Source organism: Ochlerotatus camptorhynchus, unplaced genomic scaffold, assembly GCF_037179485.1.
Source record: "Ochlerotatus camptorhynchus isolate MF236.1 unplaced genomic scaffold, CSIRO-AGI_Acam_v1.1 ptg000064l, whole genome shotgun sequence".
Classification (NCBI taxonomy): domain Eukaryota; kingdom Metazoa; phylum Arthropoda; class Insecta; order Diptera; family Culicidae; genus Ochlerotatus; species Ochlerotatus camptorhynchus.
Window position 1 is genome coordinate 729,136 of NW_027040554.1, and position 14,582 is coordinate 743,717.

The 14,582-nt window shown below is 41.5% G+C and overlaps 1 protein-coding gene across 1 annotated transcript; it reads right to left on the reverse strand.

Moving 5' to 3' along the window:
• Positions 1–10,005: 10,005 nt before the first annotated feature.
• Gmer (GDP-L-fucose synthase-like protein) lies at positions 10,006–13,854 on the reverse strand. The gene is made up of 4 exons (XM_065216514.1): positions 13,638–13,854; positions 10,744–10,987; positions 10,457–10,681; positions 10,006–10,398 (listed from the first exon to the last, which is right to left on the reverse strand). Exons 1-4 carry the CDS (start codon positions 13,763–13,765, stop codon positions 10,024–10,026), a joined length of 972 nt encoding a protein of 323 aa, XP_065072586.1. The 5' UTR covers positions 13,766–13,854; the 3' UTR covers positions 10,006–10,023.
• Between the last annotated feature and the right edge of the window lie 728 nt (positions 13,855–14,582).

Here is a 14,582-nt window from a genome sequence, read left to right on the forward strand (position 1 = left end):
TGCAATGTTTTTGAAATCCAAGCAAAGAAACTCCAATCTGGGTGGTGCGGAAGTGATTGTCCTTGATTTTTCTGACATGTTAGGTCTCAAACAAACCTCAACCCCGGACTCAGGGTTGCTTCCACTCACTTCGCTATAAAAAAATGATTTGTAAAAAATGTTGTACTTGTAAGTTAGAAGAACGGGTTTTAAAGTATGTGCCCACCAGTTTCTAACCATTATCTTCTTTCTTGGGAGTGCGTAGTCTTCCGAAGCCCAAAGAAGGCACAATTCTCTGCCATAATGCGTCTTTGAATTTATCTGCTGGTATCATTTTTGGTGGTCACCAGTGAGCCCAAATAAACGAACTCGTCGGCCAGCTCGATTTCATTACCGTCAATCTGAACTCGAGATGGGAGACAAACAATCGTTTCTCTGAAGTTCCCTGTTTTTATGTGTGTTCCTGAAATTATCATGAAACTGTCCTGAAAACATTCAATCATCCCTGAAGTTCTTTGTGATAACTTCTCTGGGCTTATCTGAACATTCCAGAAATTCCCGGAATGTTACAGAAGTTAATGGAACTGTCTTGAATTTATCGGAGCTAACCCATACCGATTTTTAAACTTTCCATAAAGTCTGGCCTTTGCTGAAGTTCCTGAAAGATCGCTGAAATGATTGAATCGACACTTAAGGTCGCAAAAAATCCCTAACTATCTGTAGACTTAACTTCTCTGAGATACTTGCAACATTTTTAAAGATTTAAAAGTTCTTTATTCTCAGATGATTTTAAAAGATCCTACTGATCACCTGAAGCTAATGGAACCGCCTTAAAATTCATGATGCTTCCCTAAAGTTTGCACAGTCTTCAACCCGAAAAATTACTTAGTCCAGACCGTATATCGAACCCAGCCGCCTCTAGCATGGTCTTGCTTTTTTCCGTATTGGGTATTTTCATCACTGTGACCATTACTTTGATCTATTTATTTATTTATTTAGTTATTTATGACTAAACATCAACAGGCGTCATTGGCCCCAATGATGTAACCTAAACTAAACATGAAAAGTACTAAAACTAAACATCAATAAGTCAATAGTTACGGCGCCGGTGGTTTAGTGGTAAGCGTGATTACATCTCACCCCAGCAGGCCTGGGTTCAATCCCAGTCGGCGCCGCCGGCATGTTCTGAGGCATAACATCTCTGTTCACGCCTTCCTTCGGAAGGGAAGTAAAGACGTTGGTCCCCGCACGGGAAAAAAAGAGTTCCCATATTCGTGAACCACAGCCGTGAACCATAGTTCACGGTGTATAATTGAGAAAATTTTGTTCAGGATAGCTGGCCGTGATTTTTAGTTCACGGTCCGTTCCCGTTTTCGGGAACGGATTTTTTTCCGAGCGGTTCATGAGTTGATGGGTCGATAGGTAGGGTCCAGGTGTGGGAGCTGCCTTCCTGGCGTCGGTAGCATTGGTGCTCAGCACGGAAAACAAGATCGACGGAAAACAAACAAAGAAAAAAAATATATAAGTCAATAGTCACCTCGTAAAAAAGGAACATTGCTAGACAAACTAAACTGGTCTAGAAAAAACGAACTAAACCTCCGGCGAAGCAGCTGGCGAGTCAGGTCAAAGTCAGGCGCAGCATTGAACTATTCCGTAGGACTCTGGGTTGTACATTAGACTGATGCAAAATTTGACTTTTTCGCTCCACAGTGCTTAAATGGTTTCAAATCGGGTCCTGATTAGCCTCCCAAAGTTACAACTCATTTGGTTGGAAACAGACTCCGCACAAGCCATTTGAAGTTTACATGTAGATTACTATGGGAAATCTCAACTTTTTGTTCATTGTCTTCTAGTCTTTTTCCATATTGAGCTGCGAAACAGTAAGATAGCCATTCTTATAGAAAATATTCTCAGCTACAGCTTTGCTCAAGATCGTTTCTATGTAAAACGAGACATGAAAAAGTTATTAATTATTTAAAAGATTGGTAAACTTATGACATGATCAAGCAGCTGCTCTGTAGACAACACTGTATTTTGCAGTGTGACATAGTAGCCATGATTTGTGTGTCCTATTCAATGCCCCAGAAACACCAATGTTGCCTGCTGAGCAGTTGATTGAGCATGATCATAAGACATCAGCGCATTGAACAATTGATAACTTTCGATCCTTGCATTTAATCAGAAAGTGGTCTTCAGCAAAGTTGTAGCTGGAAAAATACATATACATACATACATAAAATACAATACTAGTACAGTTGAAAGATTTTGAAGCAGATCGATATGGTGAATTATTAGATAGACAAGAACAAAAATCTTGGTTTTACCATAGTAATTCTCATACAAACTTCAAATGGTTTGTGCCATCTCAGTTTCTCTCCAAATGGGTTCAAATTTTGAGAGGTTAGTCAGAATCCGATTTGAAATCGTTTAAGTACTGTGGAGCGAAAATTTTAAATTTTGCATCACTCTATTGTACATTGATGTCAATTTGCTCAAGGAGAACAGGGCAATCGGTGCGTCCTTGCAAAATATCTGCAATTAGCAATGCCCTTACTGTATCTCTTCGGACCGATAGGGGCTCCAGATGGATCAGTTGCAAACGACTTTCGTAGCTAGGCAATCGGAAGGGATCCGTCCACGGCAGTTTACGTAGCGCATATCTTAGGAACGTCGGTCGGTTGCCGGTTAATGCTGGGTAATGCACAATACAGATCCCATTGAGATCACTAGCCTCTTCCCAGCAACTCCTATCCCTACCTCCCCGTGGTACCGGCCGGGAACTGTGAGCAACCTTAGGGAAGATCGGGTAACCAACCCCGGTGGGAACTTTGGTCATAGGCTGACAGGGAAGGGTGGGGGTTTGCTTCGGCAAGCCTGAGCGTCTGTTCTCCAGGAGGAGCGGCTCACAACAACGTCTGTTCCCCATGTTAGGGCGGCTGATTTACGTCCGAGTGCCATTGAAGGACTCTAAGCACAACTGTGCACCCTGGTCCTCCGGAAAGTTAGGGGGTTGGTGTCAGGCCCTGTGAGCCAGCCGTAAAAAAGCATTGCAACGGAAAATCAGCAACAGAGGAATACGAACCGAGACCAACGGCAACGACCCCAGCGACGAAATAGGACTTGCGATTGGAAACTCGGCACGTGGAACTGTCGATCACGAAATTTCATCGGGAGCACCGTAATACTCGCCAATCTACTGAAGAACCGCGGATTCGGCATCGTAGCGCTGCAGGAGGTGTGTTGGACAGGATCCATGGTGCGAACGTTCAGAGGTAATCATACCATCTACCAGAGTTGCGGCAACACACGCGAGCTGGGCACAGCTTTCATCGTGATGGGCGAAATGCAGAAGCTCGTGATCGGTTGGTGGCCGATCGACGAAAGAATGTGCAGGTTGAGTATCAAGGGCCGATTCTTCAACATTAGCATAATCAACGTGCACAGCCCTCACTCCGGAAGCACTGATGATGACAAGGACGCATTTTACGCGCAGCTCGACCGCGAGTGCGATCGCTGCCCAAGCCACGACGTCAAGATCATCATATGAGACCTAAACGCACAGGTAGGCCAGGAGGAGGAATTCAGACCGACGATTGGAAAGTTCAGCGCCCACCAGCTGACGAACGGGAACGGCCTACGACTCATCGATTTCACCGCCTCCAAGAACATGGCCATACGTAGCACCTTCTTCTAACACAGCCCCTATCGTTACACCTGGAGATCACTACAGCAGACGGAATCGCAAATCGACCACGTTCTGATTGATGGACGGCACTTCTCCGACATTATCGACGTCAGGACTTATCGTGGCGCTAACATCGACTCTGACCACTACCTGGTGATGGTAAAACTGCGCCCAAAACTTTCCGTCATCAACAATGTACGGTACCGACGCCCGTCACGGTACAACCTAGAGCGACTGAAGCAACCGGATGTCGCCTTAGCATACGCGCAGAATCTCGAGGCAGCGTTGCCAGAGGAGGGCGAGCTTGATGTGCCCCCTCTAGAGGACTGCTGGAGTACAGTAAAAGCAGCCATCACCGACACAGCCGAGAGCACCATCGGGTACGTGGAAAGAAGTCGACGGAATGAATGGTTCGACGAGGAGTGCAGAGCGATTTTGGAGGAGAAGAACGCAGCGCGGGCGGTAATGCTGCAGCATGGAAACGTCAGTGCAGCAGAGGACAGAACTGACCCAAATCCCACGCTGAGTGAAGTTAAGGGCTCCATTCAGCAGCTCAAAAACAACAATTCAGCTGGTAAGGATGGTATCGCAGCCGAACTCATCAAGATGGGCCCAGAAAAGTTGGCCACCTGCCTGCATCGGATGATAGTCAGGATCTGGGAAACAGAACAGCTACCGGAGGAATGGAAGGAGGGGGTAATCTGCCCCATTCACAAGAAAGGCGACCATTTGGAATGTGAGAACTTCAGAGCGATTACCATCTTCACCGTACGGCAAATCACCCAGAAATGCCGTGAATACATCATTTGTTCATCGATTTCAAGGCGGCATACGACAGTATCGACCGCACAGAGCTATGGAAAATCATGGACGAGAACGGCTTTCCTGGGAAGCTGATTAGACTGATCAAAGCAACGATGGACGGTGTGCAAAACTGCGTAAGGGTTTCGGGTGAACTATCCAGTTCATTCGAATCTCGCCGGGGACTGCGACAAGGTGACGGACTCTCATGCCTACTCTTCAACATTGCTTTAGAAGGTGTAATGCGACGAGCCGGACTCAACAGCCGGGGTACGATTTTCACGAAATCCGGTCAATTTGTGTGCTTTGCGGACGACATGGACATTATCGCAAGAACATTGGCAGAACTATACACCCGCCTGAAACACGAAGCAGCAAAGGTCGAACTGGTGTTGAGTGCGTCAAAAACAAAGTACATGCTAGTAGGCGGAACCAAACATGACAGGATTCGTCTAGGAAGTAATGTCACGAGCTCGCTGCACTCTACGGCGAACCCAGCATCCAGAAGATGACCAAAGCCGGAAGGATGCGGTGGGCAGGGCATGTTGCAAGAATGCCGGACAACAACCCTGCAAAGTTGGTGTTCGCTACTGATCCGGTTGGCACAAGAAGGCGTGGAGCGCAGAGAGCACGATGGGTGGACCAGGTAGAGCGTGATCTAGCGAGCATTGTGCATGACCGAGGATGGAGAGCGGCAGCCGCAAACCGAGTATTATTGTTGATTATGTCTTTTCTTGTTGATTATGTCTTATCTTAAATGTGATGTTGTACAAATAAATGTATGTAATATCTCAGGAACCGTCGCTGAACAGACTTAACTCTTTCGACAGTTTCGGTTGTTGTAGTGAGGAGTCCAGACAACCTGTGCGTGGTGTTTGACGGAGTTCACCAATGATGCCAGGAATGTAAAATATTATTTCTATTTTATTCAGAGCTTATATCTCAGTTTAGCAACTTGTACATCATTTTTGCTCAACACAATAAACACAACCATAAACAAACGACAATATCCATCGCTTGAAACATGCAGTGCGTTCAATTTTTCAACTTTCCTTTCACAAATATAAACAATTAACAATGCCATTGACGTCAACATTGATTCCGGCATCACTGCCAGCCAGATTGATGCTATCCCTCTGTCCTTTTTATTCCACGATTGCTACTGTCAAATCGACCAATCAGAAACTTGCTCGGATTTGACAGCAAATTGGTTCGAAATCGCTACCCGATTGTCAAGTCCCGTCCCAGACGATTTTGAGCCAATTAGCTGTCAAATCAGAGCCAGTTTCTGATTGGTCGATAGCAATCGTGGAATAGAAAGGACAGAGGGATCGTATCAATTTGGTTGGCATTGATGCCGGAATCAATGTTCGCCGTGTCTTTCCGGATATTTCAAAACTTTCTTTTGGCATCTCTGAAGTAAAGAACAACTCATTGATGTTGTTCCACTAAAGCCAATCACAAGACTCTCTTATATTTTTATGTCTCTGTTTCTCTCCCAATACAATCGTTCTCTTCCCGCTTTTGTCTCCTTCTCTATTACTCCTTTGTCGACTTCTCACTCTCTCTACTTCTCTCCCTCGTATTATTCAGCTATTTCAAAACCCTTTCAATCCCGTTAACATTTTTCTCACTACCTCTCATCTTAATTTACGAGCTTGTCAAATTCAATACAATTTTTCTTACTATCCTTCTTGATCCCTACATCTTCCCCTGCCTCTACTCTGCATTCAAAAATATTGTACAAATACATGTCAGTTAGTTTTGCGAGTTTTTTTTTACCTTTCTCTTTGGTCGTACGATGTCTCTCCCTGCCGCTGAAATCGAGTCGCTCGATTGTATTCCCGAGGTACCTTCACTCCTGGCATTCGTCGCAGCATCCGTCAGCCTGTGAAATAAAAAGACATAAATTAACATAATGTTGCAGATCCCGCGGAAAGGATATTGCAATTAACGATGAGGATATGGTAAACGAAGTCGAGTCACCCGATTGTGATCCCGAAGCACCTTCATTCACGGCATTTGTCATTGCAGACAATAGACCTCCGTCGTCCTGTGCGTTGTCGTTTCCTGCATTTATTTCCTCACTGAACTCTGCTTCCAATACAAGTGGGATCCTTTTAACGTCTTGTACGTTGCGAGAAAGTTGCACTCTATCATCACCTCGAATAACCACCTTTGCTCCTTGTCTTGTGAGCACCGTGTATTTCTCACTGGAAATGATGGATCCGTGAGCGATGGCAACAACGACTTTGTCACCCACGGCAATATCACTTTCCTTGGCCCTTCTATGTTTATCAGCGTACTGCTTGCTCACCAGCTTAGAGTAAGTGTCGTTCTCCTGTAGGTCGTTCCTGTCTATTACAGTTTCGGAGTCCTACAGACTGGGAAACGTGCCCCGGTATCGCCAACCCACCAGCAGCTCAAATGGCATGACTCCCAGTCGCATTTTCGTGTGTTGTGTACGTGTATGTAATTCTCTAACGCTGCTTTCCAGCTTGTCTTTTAGGCCTTCGCGGCAGCCAGAGCCTTGATCACGCCCTGGTTCTACCGTTCAACAGCACCGTTCGATTGAGCACTGAGTGGAATTGCTTTATGTACTCGCACTACTTTTGCCTCCCAATAATCTATGATTTCTGTGCTCTGAAACGGCGGGCCGTTGTCACTTTGGAGTACTAAAGGAAGTCCCCAAACTGTGAAAAATCTTACACAAAACCACATTTGTATGCCTGGCATCCGTGTGTTTCATCTCTAAAACGTGTAGGTATCGTGAATATGCATCAACACACATCAGTAGATGGCCTGAGCCGCAACCTTGGATGAATAAGAAATCGATTTGGAGGATCTCCCAAGGCCCGTTTGGAAGTAAGCGGCTACTCAGTGGCACCGGCGGGTTTTTTCTCTAAATCGATAGACATGTTTCACATCTCATCACGTAATTGTCAGCCTCCTTCGCCATGTTGGGCCACCAGAAGAACTTGCGAAGGATTCATTTAGTCGCTCCACATCCTAGATGTCCCTGGTGAGCTGCTTCCAACGCCCGTCCTCTTAGACTCGTTGGTTAAACAATAAGATGATCTTTGAAAACCAGAGGATCCATACTTCTCAGATACTTAGATTGAGATTCGTAGCGCCGGAGTCTTCGGGGCCAAATTCCCGACTCGATTCCCATTCTCACGTCACAAAGTTCGCCGTCGGTCTCTGATGATTTCTGAACACTTAGTTTTTTCTACCGAAATCGGCTGTGCAAATCTCGGCAAAAAAAGTTTCACTGAGTACTCAGCAAAAGTGACATTTGATTGCTGAATCTCGGATAATGCTTAGTTGAATCTCAGCAAACAAATGAAATGTTTGCTGAAATCTAATTAAAACTTTTTTTGCCGAGATTTGCACAGCTGAGTTCGGTAGAAAAAATCTAGGTGTGTGTATCTCTGACCATGAAATGCTCATGTTCCCTGCATCCAAGGAATACAACAAGTCAAGAACAACAATTGAAATGGACTTAACTCCATTTTGTAAACAAACCTTGTAAGGCCATTTTCTCGGGAACCGAAACTTACATTTACAAACCTAAACCACAATCGAGTAGAGGAGAATTTCTTCTACCTGTTCATTATGTTGGTTTGCCTTCACGGACTTCGGTTCCCTAGAAAATTGCCTTACAAGGTTTGTTTACAAAACGGAGTTGAGGACTTTTCAATTGTTGGTCTTGAAGTGTTTATCATTGTCTTCGTCGAAGGGATCGTCCACCTGCGATTTGTTGATAAGACGAGACAATGCGTCGGCCACGTTGAGATGGCCAGAAATCCTTTCTATTCGAAATTGGTAGGGCAAGAGCCGTAGTGCCCAATCCTCGGCACGTGTAATTACTCTCCTACTCATTCTGTGCTGTCCACCAAAGATAACCTCGATGGCCTCCGAATCAGTTCTTATTGTGAACTGTTTGCTGGTGAGGTAGTACATAAAGTGTTCCACTCCCCATACGATTGCAAGAGCTTCCATCTGGGTCTGTGGATACCTTTGCTCGGCTATAGAAAGAGCTTTAGATGCGCACGCTATTATACGTGGATCTCCTGAGCGACTGAATTGGATAAGAACCGCACCTATGCCAACCGATGATGCATCTACATAAAGCTCTATTTCTTCTCGATGGTCGAAATATCCCAGCCAACGCTTCTTTCTTTAGATACGTAAACTCTTCTTCTTATTATTGCGTCCAATAGAATACCTCAGATTTTGTAAGTGATCTTAGTTTTTCAGTCTTCTCCGCTCTGTCCACAATGAATCGCTCCGTGAAGTTGATCAGGCCTAGGAAGCTTTTTACTTCCGGTATAGATTCCGGTCTACGAAACCTTTCAATGGCCTTCCGTTTTTCATCGTATATGCTCCACCCATTATTGGTTAATCGGAATCCAATAAACTTCACTCATTGCTTGCCGAAAACGCATTTCATTGTATTTAGCACCACGTTATGTTCGCGCAATCTACTAAGGACGATTTCTAGGTTTTTGTCGATCCTAATGGATCCTAAATTATTCAAGTTATATCGAACTTACGTTACGTTGAACAAGATTTGACTGGCTTTTGAAAGAAACAGTAATAGTTCGTTTAGTATCATTTATTTTGAGTATAACAACAAAGTGTCAAAAGAAAGGTTAAAGTTCAATTCAACATAAAGTTTAAAAGAAACAGCCACTCTAGGTTCTTTATGTGTTCTAAGCTCTGTTAGATTAGTTCACTTACTGGCTTTTTGATTTTTACAATGTTGACGTTAAAAGCGTTGTTAATTGTTTATTTATGCGAAAAGAAAGTTGAAAAATTGAGTGCACTGCGTTTTTTAGGTGATGGATATTGTTGTTTGCTTATGGTTGTTTTTATTGTATTGAGCAAAAATGATGTACAAGCTGCTAAACTGCGGTAGAAACTCCGAATAAAATCCAAATTTAAATAGAAAAAATATTTTACATTCCTGGCATTATTGTTCAACTCCGTCAAACACTATGCACAACTTTCCGAAGGACATTCTTCAAAAACATTAAGAAGAGTGAGAAGCTCCATTGTCAAGTCCCGTTCCGGATTCATATGAGAATAAACTGCCAGTTCTGCTGTGATCTGTCAAAAGTTCTTGGTAAACCATAGTTATTGCTCCCACACGATTGTTCAATCTTGAATCGTCTGTATATAAACAATTAAATCTGGGCGGATGTTTGGTCCACCACCCACAATTTTTAATACACATAAATTTTCTCAATAACACGTAACAGATATTTGTGGTATGCTTCCTCTTAACGTGTCTACTGAAACCTTTTCGCCATTTCTTTGGATTGTCTTATAAAACTAATCGTGGATGGTTTGGATCGTGTAACTGTCGTTTGGTAGAATATCATTTAAAAACGTTCAATGTCCTTTTAGCAAGCGATTTTTTGTTCTCGTCTCAGAAACTTACCCGTTGATCATTTATTTCAAATGTTTATAGCCAAACAGGTTTTGTCATCTGAAAAAAATTTCTTCATCATTTCAAAAAGACACGTTTATTTCGATAACAACTTTCGCACAAATCATTTTCTCGCTTGGTCATAGTTTTTTATGTACCATTGAACCGTTTCCCGGATGGCACTATCAAACTCAGTAAACTTAAAATCTGGTAGCAACTTACGCAGCTTTGCATTCGATGCCGTCTTTTTGTACTGTCCATCTGCTTTACTGGTATCAAACTCTAGCTTACCTTTGAAGTCGAACGCTTTCACTAAAGACTCCGCTAGCTGAGCAATCGTCACCTCGGCTTGTTCGTCTACCGATAGGATGATGGGATCCACGCTTTCGTAATTCCGCAGAACCCAAATGAAAAGCTTTGCCAAGTCAATGGAATACACAAACTGCCGTAGAGGTTTGCCGGTACCGTACACTGGAAAGACTTTCTCCTCTTGTGGTTTCTGAGAAATAAAAAAAAGTCAGTTTCGTTGCATACAAATATATGCTTGAAAGTTTTACCTCTTGATCTTTCAGGTAAATAATTTCATGCAACCTATGGATCATTCCAGGAATTACATGACTCACTCCGGGAGTAAAGTTGTCGTGCGGTCCGTATACGTTGCAGGGAACGACCGAAGTGAAAATGTCTCCATGTTTTTCGCTATAAGCTCGATTGGTAATATCAATCAACCGCTTGGCATAGCTGTAGCCAAAGTTGGAATCGTGCGGCGGTCCATTGTGAATCTGAGGGAGTTTCATAGAACTGTTTGAAAAGTTTGAATTTTCGACAAACCTAAAGTAACTACCATCGTTTCATCGATCGGATAGGTCGTCTTATCCGGAAAGATGCACGTCGACAGGCAGGAAACAACCTTCCGCACCTTGAACTCGTGACTCAGCAGCAGCACGTTGTCGTTGATTTGGATGTTCTTGCGCAAAAAGTCCAGATTGTTGCTCATGTTGTGGAACAACCCGCCCACCATCGCTGCCAGGTGAATCACGTGCGTCGGTTGGTGCCGTTCGAACATTGCGCGCGTTGACTGAAGATCGCTGTGTGTGAAAGGAAGACATCGAACACGAAACATCGATGAAAGCGTGCACGGCCGATGAGGTCAACTCAAAATTTAGTTGAATTTGAGTCAATTTTGTTAACGGTGGGGTAACTTACACAGCAAATTAATGTAACTCATTTATGAGTATCGTTCACTCGAATTCGTAAGAACGCAGAACACTCATAGAATCAGTAAAACTTTCCAAGATTTTCCTGAAAAAACTTCTTAAATATGAGGAAAATTTTGAGAGGCCTGGCAAATGAATCTGACTCTTATTTGAGTATAGTTCACTTCAATTCGCAAAACTGAGGTCACAGTGAGTAAAATTGTCCGAGCTTTTTTTCTGGATCATCTTTTCCAATGTGCGAAAAATCGACAAAAAATTTAACTCATTTTACGAGTATACTATAAGCTGAGTGAAATATTTTTCGTTTTTCCTGATATTTATGTTTTTTTTCCTGAGAAACTGAGGACATTTTACTCATTCACTAAGTTACGTAACTTTTTGCAATTTTGAGACAATTCGACTCAACTGTGAATGACTCTCATTTTCCGTGTCATGCACAGGGTGGCAAAAATTGAAAACAACCGTAGCTGATACACAAACCACTGGATAAGAGGACTTCATGGTCGTTGAAGACAACTCATATTTGAGTTAGGTTTTACTCATTTTTGTAAAAACAAGACTAGTTCAATGTTGAGTTACATGAAGACATGTTAAATAGGGTTTTCGAAATGAGGAAAGAATTTGCAAAATTTTAAAATCAGAACAAGAAGATAGATAACGAATGGATGGCACATTCTTGAAGAAACTATACCTGACACTTCAAGAAAGATACAATTTGGTGCTTTGAAACCAAAATTGACGGCTTTCTTTGGTATATTTAGATTTTTGTGTTTCTTAAGCTTACCTTTCTCCAATTTAAAAAGTAAGAACGGTTTTTGAAAGAGCTGAGACTTTTTCCTATCAGATGCATATCAATTTATGAAAGAGAAATATTTTCTTCGTAAGGAATCAGTAGAAAAAGGAAGAAGGGGTACCCAAGTAAACATCAACCCCCTAAAGCAAAAAGTGCAATATAATGCTGATACAAAAATTTAAAGCCGTATATCAGCCTTATATTGCAAAAAGGGCCCTTATCGGGCTACTAATGGGCTTGGTGATTACTTCGGTAATATGATTCACAATTTGTGATAGTTTGTTTCTTTTCTTCTGTTTCCTTACGCAAAACAAGGTGCTCGATTATAATTTGATATGCATTTTATAAATAAAAGTTACAGCTTTCAAATAGCGTGCTTACTTTTTAAATTGGTGGGAGATAATCTTATGAAAAACTCACATTTCGAAAAAATCCAATATGGTGGCCGCCGACAATTCGAAATATGCCAAATAAAAGCCCTGACATTTCCCTTTCGAATGACAAGCAAACATTTGAGATTATGCAAGAATTTTAAAAGAGATATTTTGATATAATTCATTCAAGAAATTGCATAAACATTATACACTGAAGTCTTTTTTTACATGGTATTTCTTACGCGGTTTTTTTAAACACGGTTTTTTACTCGGTTTTTCGCGATTAACACGGTACATTTTTAACGATTTCTCGATAACGATACAAACTGATTCCAATCACATTATCCATTACAAACTATAGGAAATCGAATGGCATACTTTAAAAAAAATCACAATTTTTGGTTTAATTACATTTTTTTTTAAATATGGACCATAGGATGCTATAATTACAAATGGCATCAAAATCCGATTTTTTAAAAACATTTAAACATGTGAAAAATCAAAATCTCGTAGTTTTTTTTACACGGTACGTATCCCCCGTGTAAAAAAAGACCTGAGCGAAGGGACAATAGATTCGGTGGAAGATTCTCGTGCCAGCTGGCAAATGGAGCTAACTGAGTTCCAAAACAAAAGTGAGATGCAAGAGGAATTTTAATATAATAAGGGTTTTCACTATGCACATCGTAAACATATGATGTCCAGCAACAAAATGTGTTTTCCATGATTGTATTTATGAAATAACACACAATTCATCTCAGATATGGTGGCTGTCAGACTTGCAGCGGAAGAAAAACAAGTTTATTCTCAAATATTGGGCTAATAATATCGTTCTGAGTCTGAAATATAAACATGATTTTGTTTACGTTACTTGGAATATACTTCGTAAAGATAAAATTCGTTATTTAGGATTTACTTCGTAAATTAGCCACATCTTGATGGACCTTATTAATGAACTATTGAAGACTGGAAATGTACCACAAATTTGGAAGGAATCCTTAGTGGTTCCTATTCAAAAAGTTGCTGGAACGATTAAAACCGATGAGTTTCGTCCCATCAACATGTTGCACACATTAGAGAAAATTTTAGAACTTGTTGTTAAAGGCCAGCTGTTGCAGTATTTGAATAGCAACTCTTTGTTGATACCAGCTTATGTTCCTTTAGGCGGACTTTTACTTTACGGCGCGTTTGTCCGATATAGACCGAAGGACAATCCTTGCAAGGAATTTGATAAATTGATACTAACTGAACTCGTCTGTGCTTTGTGCTGTTATCTATCTCTGGTCACCAGTCAAATTAAATCATGCATCACAATATGGGTAAATTACCTCCGAAAACTTACTTATTATTAACTTACGTGAGATCCGCATCCTTAGAACCGGCAAAAATCCATTTTTCATCTTCGGGATTTTCATCGTTGATGACCGTTTCGATGGCTTTCCCTACAAGCCCAGTTCCACCGGTTACTAGCACAGTTTTTGCCATATTATAAATATAAGCTGGCGTTTTGTTATTTAATGAACTTTCCTAAAAGCTAGCTAAGCTTGCCGATATGTATTTTTAATCAATTTTATTTAATTGAATTTCACATAATATTATAGTGTCTAGCACTTCGACGATTCAATGTTTTTGTTGACGTCTGCAGCTGACTGTCATTCACTGATATATTAGGCTGTCAGTTTCTTTTTCTGACGGAACAAAACGTCATTCGTTTGGGCGTTAGTGGTGTTACGTTTTGTAAGAATGTTACACGGCCGTTGAAAACTCTCAAAACTGATTGAAATATTATCATTTTCTGAAAAAAAAATGAAGCTGCTCCACTATCAAGAGTAGTATCAGTAACGGTAGTTTTTTTTTGAGTGAATAAAAAGTCATGATTTTCGTGAAGGAAGGAGTGAACCACTGAAATCGAATCTTACTCAGAGAGTGAGTCACTTTTACTCATTCGTATGCAGAAATTTCGAAATGCTCTGCACATACTTCTTATGATCATACTCTGAGTGACCTACGCTTTTAAAAATTTGTCCATCCGAATAAGTATCAGTTACTCATAACTGATTAAAAGTGACTTACTCTCTGAGCTAGTTTCTTTTACCGTATTCAGTTTCAGTAACTGAAAACAAAACTTATTCAAACAGTAGGTCATTTCTACTCAGTTGTGAGTCACTTTTACTCATTCGTGTAGGTCACTCAGCGCATGAGAAACCTGCGCTTTTAAAAAATTTCTCCATACGAATGAGTAAAGGTGATGCACTTATTGAGGAAGTTTCGTTTTCAGTGTACACGATTTGATTTGGCTGAC